The sequence below is a fragment of the Phalacrocorax aristotelis genome, chromosome 3 (assembly GCF_949628215.1).
Source record: "Phalacrocorax aristotelis chromosome 3, bGulAri2.1, whole genome shotgun sequence".
Taxonomy (NCBI): domain Eukaryota; kingdom Metazoa; phylum Chordata; class Aves; order Suliformes; family Phalacrocoracidae; genus Phalacrocorax; species Phalacrocorax aristotelis.
This window is the reverse complement of record NC_134278.1, coordinates 52519264-52541734: the sequence shown is the minus strand read 5'-3', so window position 1 is coordinate 52541734 and position 22471 is coordinate 52519264. Positions and strand designations below refer to the sequence as shown.

Sequence of the window (22471 nt, the reverse complement as noted above, 5' to 3'; positions counted from 1 at the left end):
AGATTAAGACACGCAGGAAAAAATGAAGTTTTTATAGAAGAACTGAACCGGCTGCATCTTAAAAAAAAAAAGAAATAGCCTCATTCTTTTTATGATTTGAATGTTTTCTGCAGTTTACTTATAATTTTGTTTTATTTCATACACAGATGTCCCGCAAAGCATATTTCAATGGAGAGAGCTTCATTGCGTCAAGCCAAAAAGTGTCCCTCTTCAGTGAATTTGAAGGAGGCTTTAATTTCCGGACATTGCAGCCCAATGGGCTGCTCTTCTACTCTTCTGAAGGAGTAAGTATATATTTCTTTACAGTTTGTTTTATTTTATCCTTGGATTGTTTCCCAGGAGAATACTAGGGGAATAATACAATTTCTCACTTCATCTTTTCATAATAGAGAAAGCAGTCCTCGATTCATTGATGACCTCATTTTCACAGTTTGATCTACACATGAAAACCAGCAATGCTTAGACATTATTTTGATGTTGAGAAAAAGATTTGATCATATGCCTAGAATTAACATGCATCCATTTGTGCTCAATAAAGTCCTTAGGGCAGAAATGCACACTGTATCTTGCTGTGCTCAGCAGCACTGCAATCCCTGTTTGAATCTATAGATGCTACCAAAGTACAAATAATATTACGGGCCTGACATTTTCCATCCAGAGGCAATCCCTTACAAGCAAAGACAAAGTTTGTTTGAATTCGTGGGAGGGTATTTTAAGCATTGCTGAGTTGACAGAAATCAGTCAGAAAGCTGCCTATATTCCCAGATGGTACTTAGACCTCCATGTGTGACTGGGAAAAGCTGCACTTGAGAATGGCTCCTTGCAGGTATGGGAAGCCAGGCTGCTCTAAGCATCCCTTCAGGGGTGTGACATTGGTAGAAATATGGACTTGCACTCCCAAAATGTTGTGTGAGCCAGAACAATTCCAAGATCCTGCAGGCTCAGAGGGACATCTGCAGCAAGTGTGAGCTCAGACGACAGAACATTTGCCACCACCCCCAAATGTGTGTTCTGCCATACTTGCAGAAAGATCAGCAGCAGCGCAACACCAACTGTGTACAACACGGCTGTGTGACGCCAACAACCACTCCTGAACTTTTCCATTTTACAGCCTGGAGTATTACCTTAAATTGAAATCAGTAACCATGTCAGCTATCCACATCGTTTGCATAAATGAGGCCTTACACACACCACTTCTGGTTTTAACTCAAAAGCTCTAATCCTATGAGGTGGTAAGTGCCCTACTTAACAAATGGAGGTTCAGCTATTTAGCAATTGACAGAATGAGACAGGATGATTCCTGCCAGTGCACAGTGGCCCTGCTTGCTCTAATGGAACAGACAATATTCCTGCTATGTGCTACAGTGATCCCACATGCCTGACCCAGACAGCAGATCATATCTCGGAGATAATTTGGAGTGATTGAATGGGTCTAATCAGAGGGAATTAGGAAAAGAAAAAATGTATTAGCCTTATGACAGTAGAAATCTTGCAGTACAGTACAAGGGGTACCAGAAATATAAATGAAATGTAAACATTGTACATCAGTGCTAGATGGAAGGAGCTCATGTGACAGATAAATGAGAGATAATCAGCAGCAGAATCCCAAGAATTCAGGCTTAAAAAACAGCAAGAATATCAATTCTAATGAGATCGTCTCCTGTTTTGCTTCTCAGTATATCTTCCTGCAAATAAAGCACAAATGGGGAAAACAGCAGGAAGGAAAACAAATACAACAGGAAAATGTACAGAACTGTTATTTTTTTCTGCATTACACTTGCTTATGAAGATGCTTTTGTCTGTATTTCAGTCAGATGTATTATCCATCTCTATGGACAGAGGTGCTGTAGTTTTAAATGCAAGTGGAAACAAAATTCAGTCACCAGAACGAAATTACAACGATGGAAAAACCCATTTCATCATTGTTTCTGTCACCCCAGAAAGGTAAAGCTCTCCAACATCTTTTATTCCCTACCTTTAGAATATAAATATTTCCCATAAAGCATGTTATCATTTAATATTCACTTTCAAAGTGATGTTTAAGAGATGTTTTTAAGTGATATTTTGAACAGATCAATTCCGTTAAAAAAATACTGAGCCAAAAATCTAAGCGATTAAAACTGGCCAGCTTGGCCTGATCACGAGATGCTGGGAATTTTTAGTAAAACCAAAATAACAGTTTTTCTAAAAGCTTAGTCCTTTTTCATCCTCAGGTATGAAAGCTGTTTAATATAAGATTAGCATGAGATTAATTTTTCAGCAGGACTGATTGTTCTGATTTGTTAATGCAATCCCAAATTGACCCTGAAGTAATTGAGGCATCTTCACAAAAAAGTATTAATTTGGGATATATACAGTGGAACATGTCCAAAATCTTTTTAGCACTGACAGACACAAATGTAAGACTAAATACAGCAGTAGGGAATAAGTCTCTACATGCTTCTTTAAAAATTTGAAAGCATTTTATTGGTATGTTTTACTCTTGGTTTGTACATCTAAAATTTTCTTAGGTTAAATAATCAAAGCATCTTTCTTTGAGAATCTTGCCTATGCAGATACAACCAGGTCATTCTCAGTTTTCTAATGGAAATGGAGGTTTGCACCTATGACTTCTGACACCCAAGAAACATAGTTTGAAAAGCTCAAGGTGCAAAAAGGTGCCTTGGAAAAGCATTGGGGACTGTCATGTTTCCCTGAGTGTGCTGAATTCTGAACTTGCCAAACAAAGTCAATGTCTGATGCTTTAGTTATACTCAGTCTCTGACTAAAGCAATAGAATCCTTCCTGACTTCTGCAGCAATTAATATGTTGCAAAACGGCATTAGGTAAAAAACATTTTATAAGCTCAAACGTCAATGTACTGTGACAAAAGAGAAGGAAAAAAGGATAGGGACATAAGGAGAAAGGATCAGCATGTGCTTAGATCTTTTTTTTTTTTTTTTTTTTTTTCCCAGATGGTGGCTCCATCCATTTATTAGCAATTCCTTAGTTTATCTATCTTCACTGAGTGGACTGTATTTTTTTGGACTTTACAATTAACGCCAGGATATTATGAAATCCATGGGCCTCTGGTCTCAACTTCACCAGTGGGTTAATTGCACTGCTACTTATTGCATAGCTGGAAGCGAAAAGGTCTTCTCATAACTTTGAGCCCTACCACTCAGTGATGTATACACAGCATGGAGCATTTTGGGTGCACGCAATATGCTGTCTAACCACTGGCATTGACATTTCCAAAACTAGCCTACAAAATGGTTGCTTTGCCTTTGCAGATACGAGCTGACTGTTGATGACAAGAAGCAAAGCAAGAAGAACCCAGCAAAGGACAGAGCAGGGAAAAGCTCGGACAGCGTCAAGAAGTTTTATTTTGGTGGTTCTCCCCTCAGAACACAGCAAGCCAACTTCACTGGCTGCATAAGCAACGCTTACATCACTAGGTGCGTAGCATCCTCCCAAACACATTTACCAGGCAGTCGCTGCCTGACAGCTCGGATAGTAGCTCAAGCAAACTGATTTATTGTCACAATGAAAATCCCTCTCTCATTTTGTGAGGATAGACAGTATGTGTGAATAAGTTTCTTACCTTATTTGCTGCAGAACCTGCTGGCACAGACTTGCTACGTTAAGATATTGTTAAAGTGGGAATAAATTGATGTGAATTGGCTTTCAGTACTGCACCTGCTAATGCTGCTGGTGCAATGTATAATACGCATAGCTGTAATTTACATTTATATTATGTAGATTTCAGCTCTGCCTTTGAACCAACATGATATTAAGGCATCCCACAGAAGCTGTGGAAGTTAGGAGTTTGGTCATGTGAAATGGTCAGAATTTGTTGATCTTAATCGTATTATGAAATGTTCTTATATAGAAGACTTTAAAGTGAATTTGATGCTGCAGATTGAGACTCTCTGTTTATGCAAGCACGGATACAACAGGCAGAGTAGTTTAGGCTGCCCGCATTACCCAAACATTGACTGACATATCTGTACTTTTATCCATAATCCAAGAATCAGAAAAAAGCCCATCCAAATGTAATTTAAACTATAAATGTAAATTCTTCTATTTTTACGAAGACAATTCCAACACTTGAAAAAAAGCTGTTCTTGTCATCCCCTCTTTGAAACACAGGTTGGATCGAGATGTTGAAGTGGAGGATTTCCAGCAGTACTCTGAGAAAGTTCAGACTTCTTTGTATGGATGCCCTGTGGAATCTCCTCCGGTTGCTCTTCTTCATAAGAAAGGAAAAAACTCTTCAAAAGCCAAAGGAAACCGTAATAAAAAGGTTTGCTACAAATTGCCCCATTACCACCCTAGAGTTTTCCGAAGTTGATACATACTGTGTCAAGACTGGGAATTTTCCAAATCATGGATCCAAAATGTACCACGTGAAGAATATTTCAGATATACGAAGGAAAGAATCCTATTCCTTTACATATTCCACCACTGCACATGACTGCCCTATCCTGATCTATCTGGCCTACGTGTGCATCATTCTCTGTTACTCAAACTGTAAAACGAAATTTATGACATCTTCAAAAAAGCGCTGCAGAAACAAGCCTTCTTGATTTCTTCTATATCCTAAAGGCAATAAGCTTGCTTCTGTTCTCAGCTACTTCTGTGTGGCTTGTTCTACTGGGTACAATTAGCATGCATTAATATAAACGTGAAAAAACCCCTCTTCCAGCATGCAGAACTTTTAGTCCAAGCATGTCCTCTTTTGCCTATAGTATAGCTGATATCGTCACAAGCAGAGAGGAAAAGATTCAAGTAGGAAAACTGCAAAAGGATCGATTTGTAATTATGTTAGCTACACAGTATTCCGTTTATCCCTTCCTCTGCCCTAAATCAGCTTCTATAGTAGATCTGTTCATGGAAAATTTGTCTTGGAACCGTTCCTTGTATTTTTGTAAGGAAAAAAGTATATTACTAGCTTATATATAAATGATACTGTTATTTTTATTACGTCCAACCTTAGTTAAAATTTTTCTCTCTATGAAGGTGGGAAGAGATAAAGACAAGATTTCAGAGCCTTCAACTGGCCTCAAAAAATTGTATCAAGAAGTGAATATGCAAAGAGACCCCCAGTGCCACTTGCCCATGAATCCCAAGGCAACCGAACATGCGTATCAGTTTGGAGGAACAGCAAACAGCCGGCAGGAATTTGATCACATACCAAAGGATTTCAGTGAAAGGTAAAGGGCCCTTACAAATAAAAATTAAATACACTGGGGAGGAGACAGATATACTAAAAGGTGTTTCAGTTGGGTAAGAGCAACAAATAGAATGTGTTTCCAGTTACATCCCTTTGTGGAGTCTTCATCTACACTGTATATTAACAAAGTGCATCCCCTTGCCTATTTGTAGGATGTCAGTTCTAAACAAGCAATGCGCCATCGGCCTCTTTATGCAAGAAGCAATGGCATTACAGCAGAGCTGGAAAAGAACACGATAGTTCACCAAGAAATGAAGCTGTTATGTGTTGAGTGGACCTTGGCAGCTGTTTAACGATTAGGAATCTACACAGTGCAGTAGGACATAAAGCTATGAAAACCATGTCCAATTCAAGCCATAATGGAAATACAAGTAATTAAAAATGAGTCCAGATATTGTGCACATTTAATTCTCAGGCTCCCACAGAATATGCCATATGGTATGTTATGATGAACAAAGGATTTCAGTTTAATACTTTCCATGAAAGACTATAAATTCAACAACACAGCACTTCCTGGAAGCATACCAGACCACTAATGCAGAAAAGAAGAGTGCTATTTCCTGACTCAAATAAAAAAAAACATTTTGTTCGTTTTAATTCAATAGTGTTTTACTTAGGGCAGTCCTGATGGTGCCCATATGAAGAAGGAAAACCCAAACTCTACTATGCCTCTTCATCCCTACAAGACATATTTGTTTTACAACTGTTATTATCGCTTCATCATTGTAACATGCATTTTTGAAAAACAATGACTTGTGATGTTTTAAATCAATTTATATTGGCAAGGGCCTAAGTCTGTGTGCAATGTACACATACATGCAATGGGGAATGTATAGAACCTTCAGGCAATTCAAAGAATGGAAGCTAGGCTAGTCACCTGACATGAGAAGCAGGACTAACAAGCTCTGGCGTTGTCCTACACCCGTACAGCTTTGCCATTTTTTAGACGCAAAGTAATAACACCAATCACTCAAGAAATCTTCATTGTTGCAGGGTCAAACCAAGTCAGTATAACTTGCCATGTTGTCTTGGACCTCACAAGGAAGGACAAGCTTAGCAGCGAGTCTGGAATAACATTAAAGATTTGTGAACTACCAGGCCTCCATACCACCACAGTTAAAAAGTCCCCCAACATTGCTGTTCAACAGGAATGGAAGTGTAGTGTATATACATTTGCACGTCCAAAGAAGGGCAATGAAGCTGGTCAAGGGTCCAGAGCACAAGTCTTCTCAGTGGTGGCTGAGGGAACTGGCATTGTTCAGCCTAGAGAAGAGGAGGGTGAGGGGAGACCTTATTGCTCTCTACAACTACCTGAAAGGAGGTTGTAGTGAGGTGGGTGTCAGTCTCTTCTCCCAAGTAAGAAGTGATAGGACAAGAGGAAATGGCCTCAAGTTGTGCCAGGGAGGTTTAGATTGGATATTAGGAAGAATTTCTTCACTGAAAGGGTTGTCAAGCACTGGAACAGGCTACCCAGGGAAGTGGTGGAGTCACCATCCCTGGAGGTATTTAAAAGATGCGTAGTTGTGGTGCTTAGGGATGTGGTTTAGTGGTGGACTTGGCAGTGTTAGGTTTACAGTTAGACTTGACGATCTTAAAGGTCTTTTCCAACCTAAACAATTCTATGATTCTAAGATGTCCCTGTTCACTGCAGGGGGAGGCTAGACTAGATGACCTTTAAAGGTCCCTTCCAACCCAAACTATTCAATGATTCCATGATTCTATACTGTCAGTTATTGGTGGTCTGCACTGATTTTATTCACTCCAGAGATTTTCATTTTTGAAGACAAGTTTCTTGCATGGCAGCTTCTTCTGCAACTTCGACTTCTACTCCAAAAAACAGTATGGAATGTTTCTCAGAAACACCACTTCCATAAAGGAGATGTATATTCCTTTGGACGAAAAGAAAATCTCAGTCTTCCTCTGCCTGCAGTTTGACTTAAGTCAATTATATCTGCTTTAATTTTAATATTGTGTTTTTATGTGCCAGAGCTCAGTTCTCTATCAGTCTGAAAACTTACTCATCTCATGGAATGATTTTCTACGTCTCGGATCAAAAAGAGACCAACTTCATGGCCCTTTTCGTTGCTCATGGCCGACTCATTTTTATGTTTAATGCTGGTCATCAGAAGATAAGGATTAAGAGCCAAGAGAAATACAATGATGGTCTTTGGCACAACGTAAGTAAAAGAAAACAGTCATTATGATGGCACATGCTATCAAGGCTGCAGTAAAGATACTGCTGATGTGACAGGTCAGGGAGTTTTCGTTAATGTGTTCATAACCACACCTACAAGTTAGGAAACTTCTGCCAATATTTTTAAATCTTCAATGCAGTATTTTATCAAGTTATTAACTAGGGACAGGAAAGTGAATCATCTATAAAAATCCAGCAATTACGAACACTAACACCTGAAGAGAAGTGACAGAAACAAGCAGAACAATGAAACAATTAAGTTAAATTGGCTAAGAAAGGAAGGACTAGGATAATTCCATTCAGCAAATTTCTTTGAAGTGCCTAAGCAAGGAGCACAACTGTTTTAGGGTCCCTCTGTAGTCTATGAAAATAAAAAGATGATTTTAGGAGTCAAGGTGAATCTCCCCCTGTAGGTACCTCTCTCCTCACTGACTACAGAGGAAGTCTACAGTTACTAAGCTCCTAACTTGGGCACTTAAGTGTTTAAATCAGGCTGGATCAATCCAGATCATAAAACTGGTGAAGAGCATAAAAATGCTAACAGTGATAGCACTGTAGCAATGAAACATATATGGAAATACAAGAACGGCAGATCTAAGTAGACCTTGTGACACTTTGATTACCTCTGCCTTGCACACCAAAATATAAGACAGCAGTTTTACTATCTAGCCTTTACATGAATGTGAAAAAAGAGGGTTGTTCAGCAAAGATTATTGGCAGTTAATAAAACAGGCTTGTAGAGTATCACTCACAAACTTTTCTTCTCAAGCTTCTTTCATGCACAGGAGTGTTCCCTCAACAGATGAAAGTAATCTTCCAAATATTTTTCCTCCCATTCTAGGTGATATTTATTAGGGACAAAAATATCGGTCGCTTGATAATTGATGGTCTCCGAGTACTGGAAGAACCTTTTGGCAGTAATGCAAACACGTGGCAAGTCACTGAACCACTCTATATTGGGGGTGTAGCTCCAGGAAAAGCTGTAAAAAATATCCAGGTAAAGCTGACACCCATTATACCATCCCACACCTCTGTGTACAGCTAATGCAAAAGCTGACTGTAGGGATGAGCTCAGGCAAAAGCATATTATGATCTGAATCCTCAGCATGCTAAGGAGCACACAGCTCAGTTCAAGTGGATAGCAAAGCTCCCACAGGGCTGCGCTGGCGGTAGCTGGGCTAGACTTCCATAGACTTGCAGCAGCAACTGGAAAGCCAGTAGTCTCTGAAGGACAGAGAAATCCTAGTGACATCCAGGCTTAGAAGAGACAGGTAAAGTTAGGTGAGATCAGTTCCACCCTAAGGTCTGAGATACATGAGTTTTGGAGAGATTTCAGTGTTGTCTTAGTATCTCTATTTTAAGACAGTACCTAGAAGTCAGGATTCCGCTCTACACCTCGGATACTGAAGTGCATGGAAAGGAGTGTTAAACCAAAAATGAACACAACCAAGTCTCCTTCAAGGTAATCTTTAGTGTTATGTGCTTAGCAAGACAGATACACTACTCAGAAAGTAGACCCCTGTCTTGCCTTGAGGGTAGGAGGCATGCATAACACTGCCTGGCTCTAGTTGCACTTTGTTTCTCACAGTTCAGTAAGGATTGTTCAAGAAACAACACAAGCTGGAGTTACCTTCAAGTCATCAGATATGAGAGGCTACAAAAAGCATCTGTCCTGCTTCTCTTCTCTGGAAACTGTTTTTTAATTAAAAATTGATGCACTAGACAATCACAGCCTAAACAAGTACAAATAGGAGCAGAAGAGTTTATTTCCTTCCACAAGCAGTTTATCTACTAATCATGCTTTTTTTTCCCCCTCAGATTAACTCTGTCTACAGTTTTAGTGGTTGTCTCAGCAATTTACAGCTCAATGGAAGATCAATTACTTCAGCTTCGCAGACATTTAGCGTAACACCTTGCTTTGAAGGCCCATCAGAAGCAGGAACATACTTTTCTTCAGAAGGAGGATATGTCGTCCTTGGTAATGCACTACTAAACAAATGTATCCCATAATAAGACTGCAGTATTCACTGCTTCAGAACGGCACATTTCACTACAGGGTGTGGTAATCCCTGAGACTGTGAGCTGTAAGGATTATTAGATACAGATCGTTATTGCGGTAAACAGATGATATTGACAGGTCACAATGTCACCATGAAACTTAACAAGTCATCACATAAATACATCTGTATACATCTCAAATAATAATTTCAATTGGAATATTTCAATTAAAATAATATGGTAAAAACTATCACAGACATATAGAAGTCAACATGGCTAAGATCAAGTATACCAGCAAATGGTCATCCCTTAGGTTTTTAATTAATAAAACAACATGTAATTCAAAAGCCCTAAGGAAAGGCTTTCTGCATGTCTTGATAATGAACAACATGACAGAACATATCTTCTCTGTCATTTAGGACTGCAGTGTTCCAGGAAGTGTTTTACGAGGGGGTTTTGGTCGCATAGGCTCTGATCTGAACAGGAAAGGAAACTGCACAACCCTATTCATTGGCAGCACCAAGAAGAATTAGAGAGTGTTTCTAATTTCCTCCCTGGCCTGCCACCAGATTGAAAAAGGGGGGTTCTTCTATTGAATCATCAAAGCTCAAGTAAACTCCCACTCACTGTATAAAGACCGCTGAATGTCTAGCAAATTGCACAATAAGAAACTGCCAAAAAATACAAATAATTTACTTTCTGTTGTCCATTTCATTGCTAAGAAATATTTTTAAACAAAACACAGTTTCTAAAATAATGAGAAAAATAAAGAAACCTTTATTAGTACTTCAAGCAAAGATAAAACAAAAGTTGAAATGGGTTATTGACAGCTCACCACGCCATGTCTTCGAGTATGTGTACTGGTTCATGTTCCAATAGTTTTAAATACAAAACAAGTAAGTTCCACCCTTGGGTTTTGAAATTCCCTCCTGACTTTGAGTAGACCTACAATTTCAACACTAACTCAGTACAAAAAGAATGTTATTCTTTTTCCCTCGCAGATGAATCCTTCAGTTTAGGCCTGAAATTTGAAATTGTTTTTGAAATACGTCCCCGAAGCAGCTCAGGAATTCTACTGCATGGTCACAGCGTGAACGGAGAGTACTTGAACATGCACATGAGAAATGGGCAGGTAAAATGAAGGCCACATTTCCTCCACTGCTTTGACTGGTTCCTCTCCTACCTACTTGGGCTCTGCTATATGCAGCTTTTCTCTTACAAACTTGGAATTGATTCCTATTTCTTTCTTAAATACATTAACTGCTTAGACAACCCAGATATTTCTTTTAAAATACAAAAAACAACACCTAAGACAAAATCAGATCACTTTACTGATACCAACTATAAATATTTCATGAGCAGTTCAAAAGAAGCAAGAGCACTGGCTCTTTGGTGCTGCTCTTTCATCCACACATTAAAAATGTATAACAGGTACAAGTAAGGTAACTGTTGGTGAATTTTTATTTGTTTATTAAAAGAGAAGTCTGAGTTGTGCTCAGTCTCTTCTTGCTTTAACATATATGTGTGCGATGGGGAGAGTGAAGGAAAGTTCTGATTGTCTGTTTATCTGGTTTCTACAGCCTCTGGATTTTTGTAAGGCTGTCAGCTGAACAAGAGAGGTTTGAAATGAACTTACCAGACAGTTGTTGCTGTTTCTGTTTTTTTTTATTCTGTTCTTTGCTAAAATATGGATCCCACCATACTACACATTGCACACATACAGTAATCAGTTGCAGTCTAAATGAACAAACCAAACAAAGGTTTAGAGCCGGGGGGGGGAGGAAAATTCCTTCATTGCAGAAAAGAATCTCAGGGCATAGCCAAGAGATATTCTTTAACCACTGCAATGCACTACCCAGTATCTAACTGTCAACCAAAGTGGAAGAGTATTTAAGTGAGGCCGCTGTACCTCAGTAAGAAATGCAACACCTGAGGAAACATGTTGTCATCTCTCTTAGGAGAACAGGAACCTACAGTAGAGTGACTGAGTAGACAGTTTAGCATGGTGATTCATCCTATCCTAATGCAGATGTCTAATACAGGCGACTAAATGAGCTGTCATTCAGAGAATCTGTTTTTCTGTATTGAGTATAGAGAGAACAACAGGTGCTTCAGCTAGGCATCTAACTTTTGACAGCTGATTAGGTAAGATAAAGCCCATTCTTACAGCTGTAGCTGGTCCTTGGTGAATTAACAAAGAACTTCTTAAAGCACGTTGCATTGCTGTATATTGTGCCACACTTAAAAGTTGCATCTATATAAAACTGGTCCAGCCTAGTACTTCTTATGTAAGGATCTGATGGAAGGTTTGCATGTCCAGAAACTTGTCTGGTTTTCCAGCTGTATCAGTTGTTCTAACAGAAGATATTGCCTCACTTACTGCTTCAAACCTCATTTCCTATACAATGCAATTGCAATTCATAAACAAAATTCACCCTGGAAAAGCAGCTCTTCCCTGTTTGTCACTGCAATGGGTATGCTAGTTACCTCCTTAGCACGCATCTGTGATTTTTACCATTAACCACCTGTTCTCTTTGAATGCATTACTGAAGACCTGTTTTGTAAAACCATTTTTGCTGGACAAATAAGAACAATCAGCGCCTTTAATTCATTTTTTAAAATGTATGCATCTCTCTCTATCAGTACAGCTTGTCTGGGTGATTTATTAAGGAGCCACTTTCTCTCATGATTCACCCCTATATATTTTGTCCAAAGGTGGATAAAACAGAACATGAGGATCATTTCATTTTTGTTTGCTGGTGCCCTTGTGGGGAAAAAAAAAATAAAAATTCTTAGCTACAACTATGTTAAAACAGAGATCTTCTAAAATTAAATATAAGTTGTTTCCTTGCAACCTTTTCAGTCAATAAGGTGTCAGCATTATCAGGGACAACTTAGACATCTGAAAAGCCTGAGCGGCTGGACTCAGTGTTTGGAGCTCTCTGGCAATCACCACTGGGAATCTCATGCCCCACAACAGGGACACGACACTGCTCTGCTGCTGCTGTAACATTTCCATATAACTAAAGCAGAGGTGCAAAATTCAGCATTAGGTTCACTTTCTAGCTCTGCCAGAGATTTGCTGGTAACCTTGAACAGGTAACTTAAAAGTCATTCTCAAGTTCCCTTTCTATTCCTTTCTCACATCTTATCTGTTTGCTTATACTTGGGGTTTTCATGACCATTTTCCTTATTAAGTGGCTAGCAAGATGCCAAAACATCATCTGATGTCTCTAAACACTAATTTGTCACACAGGAAATTATAGAGTAGCAGTACTAGAAAATTTGAGTGAAATTAAGTGTTATTTTTAAATCTTTTTTGAACTCTTCCTTGAGTTCAAATCAGAAATGTTGCAGAACTATTGAATTATAAAAAAAAAAAAAAAACACCACCCTAAATCTGTGAATTAGAAAGGTGCTTTATTTTAAAGGCTTTCATGAAATCATGTTTTTCTTTCACTTACATATTAGACATGTTTTGAGTGGGGAACGCAGCATTATTACAACAGAAGAAGAAAGACAGAACAGGAGGGGGTTTACAGTGATGACTACATTATTTTCCTCCAGGTTACTGTGAAACTGAATAATGGAATCAGGGATTTTTCAACTTCAGTGACACTGAAACAGAGTCTCTGCGATGGCAGGTGGCACCGAATTGCAGGTCAGTAAAACACGATCATCCCCTAAGTAATGTGACAAAGCCCAGTTCTCCCTCCGCAGATACACACCTCCATGGGCTAGTGCACTGGGAATGGGGTCATATTTTCAGTTCTTCCTTTTCACCTGTCAAGACACAAGCCTGTATGAAAGACACAGTTGTATTCATCCCTCAGATACAGGAACTGTAGAGCTTCCTGGGAGGACAAGCACAAGTTCCTACAAAGAACAAGCCAAGATGGAAGCTCCTTGTTCAAAGAGCACAAAACAGCCTAGCTGAAACGCTGGCAACCTTGCTTAAGTCATCTACCAGATTATATTCTTTTTCCAATTGGAGGTTAAATAAGTTGGCAGAATGTAGTAGGCACAAGTGTATGCTGCCCTTAAATGTCAAGTACCAGGACAGATCTGGGGAGCCTCTGCCTCACACAGAGAGACGCCTATAGTCAGGATTTGCCTCTGTGCCAGACAGCAATCTTCTTTCCTGGGTTTGAAAGTCAACAAGTACTTCTAAACCTCAGGTACTTTGAACTTCCTTACCTTCCTGTCTAGATGCCCACTTAGGATGTCTCCCAGTATCACATTCAGAAGAGATCTGAGTGTGTACCCTTCGCCCACGCATTCTGGTTTCCTTCTGAAGGAAAACCCAGACACATAAGCAAGGGGGAAGCCTCACTGTATTCTAATACATCCCCTGTTGGGGATGATGTGGCAAACAGTTTTTCTAAGCCACACACCATTGTATGAACATACCCTGCAGCCTAGACACAGCTGCCAGCAATCAAGAGCCCCACTCAGAAGCACCCTTGCTCCCACACTGTATCTTCCATTGGCTCTGCGCCTGAATCTGCACACATAGTGTCACTGATGGCTCACACGCAATCTAGCACATACTAAACCAAACTACTCAGACCAAACAGATAACTCCTGTCTGTCACAGAGAACTCACGTGCTACTTAAAATCTTCTTGATCCCTGTTTCTTCTCCTTGCAGTTATTAGAGATGCTAATGTGGTGCAGCTGGATGTAGACTCTGAAGTCAACCATGTGGTAGGGCCACTAAATCCAAAGGCAACTGACCACAGGGAGCCAGTGTTTATTGGAGGTGTGCCAGGTAAGTTTTTGGCAGCTTTGTGAAACGTTGTTCTCAAATTTCAACATGGTTTCCAGAGAAAGTGTAGAGACTTAGTTTTCATTTCAAAAGAGAACAAACATATCTTATGTGAACAAACTGGTAAAATTCAATGGCGCAAGAGCTGATCAGAAATGCTCTGCCTCAAGTTCTCAAAGAAAAAAGCGCTGCTTCATTGAAATTAAAGCATTCACAGTTGCTGGAAGGTCAGATATGGACTCAGCTAGATAGAAAAAAACCCCACTTTTTTCCCCACATTACTTTCCAGTTCAGGCTTACTGTCTTTTTGAGAAGTGACTTATTTATTTACGGAATTGGAAACTCACTGTAACTGGAGTCTCAAGGTTTTGTTGCTGGTAGGCTTCTTTCTCTCCTTCAAGCAATGGTGTCTTTAAACACAAGACAAAACATGAAGATTCTTTTTCTGACCAGTGATTCCTATTGCACAGGTGTCTGCTAATGTGAATTTGTGACTCACAGACCATCTGTGTAGTGTGGGCCAGGATTACTATGTGTACTTCCCTCATTCAACATACAGAGCTACTCTGTTGGGGTTCATATGCAAACTGTAATCAACACTATGTGATTCAATTTTTATGTCATCTGCTGTACATTTATCATTGAAAACATGCAGCATTATTTCTCTGTGCCTTGCATGTCAATCATGAACAGCTCTAACTACAAAATTTATTATATTACTTATCTTGGATTAGTGGCTTGAGCGCGTGATGTTTGCATCCATCCCACACTACCAGAAGGAAAAATAAGCCTAAAGGGAATAATAAAATCTATGTGCAGATGCCTGTTCACTCTTTAAATCCAAACTGGAATTTTATTAGGACAGAACTCTTCCCAGAGAGGTAATATAAAGTCATAATTGCAAATGCTGTTCTGCTTCATAGTAGAGCCTTCTATTTCTACATTAATTACAGAATACTAAAGCAATGCCATACATTGGCCCTATAATGCTATTATCACCCCAGCACAGAAAAATCTTACAATGAACTTCACGACAACAAACAAGATATAATACTAATACTATGTAAATATTATAAACTAAATGCAAACTAACAAATCAGATGCAGATGACAGTACATGTAACGTTAAAAGAAACTGCAAACACACACCCTGGGATTCATCTACTCCATTACTTAAAAGAAAATGCAGTTGTCAAAAAATGCAAGATGGGGCCTCTACTGGCTACGTAGTATCAAGAGTCTTACATAGATGTAGGTAACTCTCCATACCTACTCTAATGGCCTCTAGGACGCTGGCAGTGAACCAGACATTTTAAAAGACCCCCAGAAGATTCCGCAGAGCTGTCAGCTGTCATTAGTAGCAAATTGGAAAGATTCTGCCACCAAGCTGATTGTTTTGGTCATCAGGAGCTCTAATTTTTTTTTCTTTTCTTTTTTTTTTTTTTTAATCTGCTTCTTCCAGAGTCTCTGCTAACATCCAGGCTGACTACACGCAGCTCCTTCATTGGCTGTATTCGTAACTTCATGATTGATGAAAAACCAGTGAGTTTTAGTAAAGCAGCTTTGGTTAGTGGTGCTGTAAGCATCAACACGTGTCCAGCAGCCTAACAGTGCTGGACCTTAGCACAGTGCAGTGCTAAGCACAGGAACAGTGCAGTTCCTTAGATCACAGAAATAAAAGTAAAACAAAAGAAGCCATGTTCATCAAGAGGAAAATGAAAATATCAAGGATTCGTCTACAGAAAGCAGTATTTTTAAGGTTCACTTCTAATATTTATGTGCAAACAAAAATCACTGAAGAATAAAGGGCTATTGCTTCTGCACTTCTCTTGCTATACCACAAGAGTGAGCTTTACCATTTCTTATAGGGTATGTGTGGCCAGTCTGTTATATGAAAATGTGAGATTATAAAAGAAATGAAAATTATATTAAATATGTTACTTTCATGATAGATCCTCTACAGCATTTCATTCCATACCTTAGGTCACCCTTTGTTTTGCAGGAAAAGATCTGCTAATGCACATTAAAAAGTAAAGCTAGATAATAGACTTAAATTGCAAATAACTGTGTTCAAAGATAATTTTTTTTAACTTTCCATTCAACTTATTTATATATTCCTCAATTAAAATGGGGGGCAGTGAGCATACCAATTATGTAAGCTTACGAGCAATGAAGAACTAAAATTTTTATTCCACTTCTAGGCTTCATGGATATGTTCTAGCACAATCTGAAGTCAGGATGTATATCTTTTAAGACAGACAATTTATATAACTGATCACTTACCTAAGCTAGTAATTTTAGAGCAATACTTGCCTTATGTAGGAGGAGAAGAGAGAAAATTCAAAATTTCAAATTTTTTCCTCTAAATTTTTAAATGCACTTACATACAAACACAGCACTAAGTCCACAATCTGATTGTGATATCATTTGCACGACTATTACACAAGTAAACGCAAGGTGTAGAAAGCAGAATCATAGTCACAGTTACAGGCAAATCCCTTATCACATAAAATCATCACTTCCTTGTGAGACTGCTGCAGGACTTCAGTTTACAGCAGTAATCCTCAAACTAGGAACATGTTCCTGCAGAGTGTATCCTGGGAGATACGCTGCTGCAGAGGAAATGGTGGTGAAATAGGAAGATGTAAACAGAAGGCAAAGGGATGTAAATCTAAGCCGTGTTAAAGTCATAGAAGGTAGATGGAAGTTAACACTAGGCTCTAGCTCACAGTAGGCTTGAACATCAGACAAAGTCCTTGCAAAACTTAGTCTCTTCAGTGATAACCTACAAGGCATCAAAGCCAGTTAGGTTTCTTTTCTTTAAAGAATAAACTATTGTTGACAGAAAGTTTTATGATCGCTGAGCAAATTACTGTTGGAACCAACTCAAAATATGACCAGCTGCAGAGCAGGAAAGGACAACACCCTCCAGACTAAAAATTAACAGGAGCTCATCTGGAAAACACACAAGTGACAACTGGAATCCAAAGATCTTGAATCTATGGGCAGCTGGAGGAACCACCAGAATAAGACATGTGTCAGCACTAATCAGTAGCTTCCCTACTATTCTCTCAGTAGGAAAACGGTTTTGACATATTGAAGTGGTCTTGGCTCACTGGGTAAAAAACTGCAAGCTGTGGACAGACTGCCACAGGGACCCTGTGGCAGCTGGGACCCCATTACTGCCTCTCCACCTGCCTCTAGAGCCCAGTTTTGGGTGGTGAGTGGACGAGAGAAGACTGTGGCTCCAGCAGCCACTGCCTCTCCTTCCACAAGCCTTGTCAGCTCTCCTCATGCTTTCTGCCCCGTGCCTGTTCCAACCGCCTTCTCTGGCACACATCTCCCATTCTGGTCCCCGCAACTCCCAGGCAATATGCTCCCAGGTCTGATTCCCTTCCCAACCACAGAGGAGGCCCCCTACTTCTGGGTGTGGTATATAGCCCCCTCTTTTCACAACTCCATAGCCCGCTGTTAATAGTTCAGAAGCAATCAGTAAGAGTACCCCTGTGCAGTCTCCCTGAATCAAGCACATCACGGGTCCCCAAATCCAGTTGCCATCAAATACCATCCTTGTCTCAGATACCAAAACCAGTATGCCTGCTCAACTCTTTCCTGCTCCCAGCTACTATCTAGACTCTCAACATAAAACATTTAGGGCTTTTGGTTTGGAAATTTTTTTACTATTGGGGGTGAAGGGGAGTGTCTTCAGATCAGTGAGCTGCGTTCCCAGTGGGTACCAGAGGCCTTGTGTGGTATCAGGGCTGTGCAGCTGGGAGCAGGGGTAAAAAGGGAAGTTTGTTCCTTCCAGTTGCAGCGAGTTGTTTGATTGGCTCAATCTCATGGCACCACAACCTGAGCTAAGCTTCCTCACGCTGTTGTCTCCAGGACCCCATTGCTGGAGAGAAAAGAACAGCAGATTCCCTGCTTAGACTGGTTCCTTACAAGCATTACTGAAATTCCTTTCAAGGTTGTCTGCAGCTGCTAAGCAGAGATAGCCAGGAATAGCATATGCTTGTGCCACCTAAGAGCATCACAGTTTAGTGAATGCTGGAATTAAGTGGAGCATTATATGTTAACTGGTACACACATACTCAGAATGTTTTTCCATCTTACACCTATTTCAAACTAAAGCATATTTTCTCATATCCACATCTAAGCTCTCTGAATAAAAAAATATTTTTCTTAGACATATTTGCTGCAATGAGATTTGGTTTTGTTCAGTGGATTTACGTTTAGGAATGACTTTTCTGATTAATCAGTCCTTTGCATACTTTATATATGGAAAACTGAAAATACAGTAAAGTAGTAAGTAAATAAAAAACACATTAAAATTCATAAACTGCTGCCATTCAATTTACTTCTTTTTATTGTATCACCAGCTAACCAAACACGGCAGTATTTGTGTAGGGTATCTTCTCAGTTTTCCTTTCTAAGCCTCAGAGGTGCAGGTTTTCCCTCTGCAGAACAGGGTTTCAAAGGAAAAATACTATAAACCAGAGGATACTTGCGGACTTGGGAGACAGCAGAGAATAATGCAAATTTCCCTGCCCCCAGCATCCATATGTACCTTGAAATTACCATTCTATATGCACCAAAGAAAGTCTGTATGTGATGCATTACATTGCACACACCTCCGCATTCACTTCAAAGCTCCTGGTGTTTAAGAGAAGTCAACTGCCTAAGCAGAAATCTTCCCAGAATTCATTTTGTCTTCTGTATCTTAGAACTTAGAGCTCCCAAGTACAAGACCCTTCATCTACAAATATTTGGGAAAAAAATCTCCAAGTTCTGAGGTACATCATCAGACCGTCCATCTGCATTTTCAATTTGAATATAACTATCTCAATTCTGCAGAAAGCCTACAAAAAAATGAGCTCTGAACCTAAGGAGATTTCTCTGCCACCTTCAGAGTTTTAACAAGCTGTTGTTATAGGCGTTATCTAAATCAGGGCTACAACTACACTGTTATTATATCATGGAATATTCTGAAATTTTACATTTGCACAGCTATATAAGAAAGAATCTAATTTCAAGTTGAAATATTCAACAAACTGCTTCAAAATAGGGTATTTAATTAGGACTTCTGGCCCCTCTCTCTCTTATTTCTGAAGATCTGTAGAGATCTCCCATAGTCAAAGGTTCCTATTAATACTTCCTTCTCCTCAAGGATCAAGAGTCTGGACAATAGCTTGAAAAGGAAAATGATGGATCAAGGATTACAGGTCTGACATTAACTCCTCAAAAGCCAGCCATTCTAAGTAAAAAAAAAACAAAAAAAAAACAAAACCCAAACAATCCAAACTTTCATATGTGAACTAAGCCCTAATATAAATCAAAGAATAACACTAGTTCAAATTCCAGTATATTCTCCCTACAGCAGCATGTGGCCTAAATAGTCAAATGACTGTCATTAAAAAGATGCTGAAAGCATAGCACATATATTTAAATTGCAATGTACATTTGGCTCTTGTTGTGGTTGGGATTTAAGGGTTATTCACAGATTCACAGTGGTCCATGTCAACTCATTTCCTCTCAGTGACATACTATATTATTCCTACAATTCAATTACTCAATGTTCCAAAGCTGTGGAATGCTATTACTGTATAATATCAACAACAAAAAGTTACTGAAAAAATAAGGGTAAGAAACATATATTAGCATAAGAGTGTTGATTAAATTATTAACACAGGCAAAGAGTCTCTGAGGGGACCTGACTAGATTCATGCATTTACACTATGTTAGATGAAGTACAGCTTCATCTACAACAAAGCAGAAAGTCAGTGTGTGATTATTTCTTTCACATCATTGAGCTGGCTGTTTCATTAAACCTCTGAGCACATGCATTAAGCCAAACTGGTTATTACAAATCCACTTCCTGCCCTTGGACCTCCTTTGGAAGCTAAAAAATATTCCCACATGAATATGAATCGCAACTGCATCTCTGATTCACAGTGTTTCCAAGCTCAGTGAGAATAATCACTTTCCATTTGCCATCACAGACCTCTTAATAGCATATTGGAAACCAAAGCACAAGGTTTCTTGCTGCAATCTCATGTTCAATGGAGCGAATCCCATTAAGCTGAATATTGATGAGATATAGAACACAAAAACTACAGGTAACTGAAAGAACAAGTAGAAAATGTAGCTAATTACACAGGAAGAAAGCAGCCGGGTACAGTAATGTTAAGAGACTTCTGTAGACTTTAAATTAAGCTTTGGAATGTTTACAAGCAATGTTGTACTGCTTTTAGCCTAAGTAAGGCCAAAAAGATATGTGAAGGGAAGTCTTCAAAGACATGACGGTAGGCAAGAAGTATAGAAACAGTTTCACATCTAGCAGCTAGAACAGACCACAGCCTACAGGCTCAGACCAGTTCACATAACCACAGGGAGCAAAATTAAGCTGTAAGTTACATCTAGTCTGTCCAGAGACAAGAAACTCCAGCTGCTTTCCTGATCAATATTCATGTAGTTTTACGTTGTCGATTAGTTTATAAAAGTGTTTGAGACAGTATTACTCTATTCACGCTGAACTTTCCACCTGCCTGAAACACCCAAGCCATTGGTCCTTTTCAACTTCAAATGTGAATCTGGAGTAAGCTTGGGCCACTCATTACTTTTTCTTAAGAACAACACAGATTTCCAGTAGATTGAGTCTTCTCTTTCAATTAAGTTTTTAAAAATTAGTCTTGATATGTATTTTATATATCATGTATTACTATTACTGTATTTGCTGCAATACATAGTTAATCTTTCCAGTAAAGTTTTTTAAATAGTCATTCAGTATTATTTTCTTTTCCTGGGGACTTATAATTGATCTCTACAAGATCGTAGGTCATGTCCAGGAGTCAGCACCATGGTGTCTCCAGAGCAAATAAAGGATTAAGATACACTGAACTTCAGATTTCTATTAAGAATTTCATTTAACAAATTTTGTTTGCACACCAGCACCAGAAATAACAGATTTGGGAAAAGCATATTGTGTTGGATAGTTTTAGCCATAAAATCTAATGAACTGGGTTGCATGGCAGTACTTTTGCTCTCCCACAGGAAGCAGAAATGCCATCTGTGTCACAAGAGAGCCTTCTGCAAGCAACTGCTTTGCGTATCACATGTTCTCTACATCATTTTGCAGTGTAGCTATGCTGTGGACCAGTCTTACCATGCTGAGACAATAGCATCTCTACATTCCTCCTCTCTCATTTTCAGTCCCAAAGTTGCTATGTTCAACACACAGGCAAAAGCACCTCCAAATTGCACTGTGGACAAATATTTGCACACAAAATATGAAAATGAGCTTAAAGAAAAGCATAGTTTGCAAGCCTGATGGGAGGGTACATCATTACAGCATTTCCACATGACCATTTTTTCATTTAATTTTTAATTTGTATTTTTCTATCATTTGGTGCATTTCGCACTATCACTCTGAATAATGTATTTGGGGAAAATAAAATGTAACTCATCAGACATTTCTAGCAATAAAAGGTAATCACAGAATCACAGAATGGCAGAGGTTGGAAGGGGCCTCTGGAAATCATCTAATCCAACCCCCCCTGCTTGAGCAGGGACACCCAGAGCAGGGGGCACAGGACCACATCCAAGCAGGTTTTGAATGTCTCCAGGGAAGGAGACTCCGCAGCCTCCCTTGGGCAGCCTGTTCCACTGCTCTGGCACCCTCACAGTAAAGAAATTTTTCCTCATATTCAGGTGGAACTTCCTGTGTTCCAACTTGTGCCCATTGCCCCTTGTCCTGCTGTTGGGCACCTCTGAAAAGAGCCTGGCCCCATCCTCCTCTGACACCCACCCTTTAGATAATTTTAAGTATTGACAAGAACCCCCTTCAGTCTTCTCCAGGCTGAATAAACCCAGTCTCCTGGCCTTTCTTCATAAGAGATGTTCCCGTCCCCTGACCATCTTGGTAGCTCTCCGCTGGACTCTCTCCGGCAGTTCCCAGTCTTTCTTTATCTGGCGAGCCCAGAACTGGACGCAGTACTCCAGACGTGGCCTCACCAGGGCAGAGCAGAGGGGGAGGATAACCTCCCTCGACCTGCTGGCCACACTAATGAACTGTATTGTAGGGAAATATTTCTGTTCTCCCATAGAAAGACTTCACTTTAGGTCTTCGCCAGGTGTCTTGTATTTGGGCTTTAGCAGAGACCCTGCAGACCCTGAGAGGTTCACCCTCAACACTACGCGGAGTCTCTGAGTACCTCACCAAGTCCCTCACTGCTCCCGTACTGCCGAACAGGCGAGCAGACACGATGCTGCTCCCTCAGCGCTCTCTTATTTTTACACCAA

At 39.6% G+C, this 22471-nt stretch overlaps 1 protein-coding gene and 1 long non-coding RNA gene across 2 annotated transcripts in view; one reads left to right on the top strand and one right to left on the bottom strand.

Moving 5' to 3' along the window:
* The window catches only part of LAMA4 (laminin subunit alpha 4), a 102917-nt gene extending 86821 nt beyond the window's left edge, over window positions 1-16096 (top strand). Inside the window, exons 27-38 of the mRNA XM_075087462.1 lie at window positions 147-284; window positions 1811-1944; window positions 3273-3437; window positions 4132-4285; window positions 5002-5195; window positions 7203-7392; window positions 8251-8406; window positions 9228-9387; window positions 10409-10539; window positions 12975-13068; window positions 14058-14177; window positions 15636-16096. Coding sequence (XP_074943563.1) covers window positions 147-284; window positions 1811-1944; window positions 3273-3437; window positions 4132-4285; window positions 5002-5195; window positions 7203-7392; window positions 8251-8406; window positions 9228-9387; window positions 10409-10539; window positions 12975-13068; window positions 14058-14177; window positions 15636-15781 — 1782 coding nt within the window. The 3' untranslated portion in view covers window positions 15782-16096. The remainder of the gene's footprint in view (window positions 1-146; window positions 285-1810; window positions 1945-3272; window positions 3438-4131; window positions 4286-5001; window positions 5196-7202; window positions 7393-8250; window positions 8407-9227; window positions 9388-10408; window positions 10540-12974; window positions 13069-14057; window positions 14178-15635) is intronic.
* LOC142054656 (uncharacterized) lies at window positions 13114-21406 on the bottom strand. Its single transcript, XR_012659636.1, has 3 exons — window positions 21336-21406; window positions 14522-14584; window positions 13114-13190 (listed from the first exon to the last, which is right to left on the bottom strand). It is a non-coding gene; the product is annotated as an uncharacterized LOC142054656 (long non-coding RNA).
* Window positions 21407-22471: the final 1065 nt, after the last annotated feature.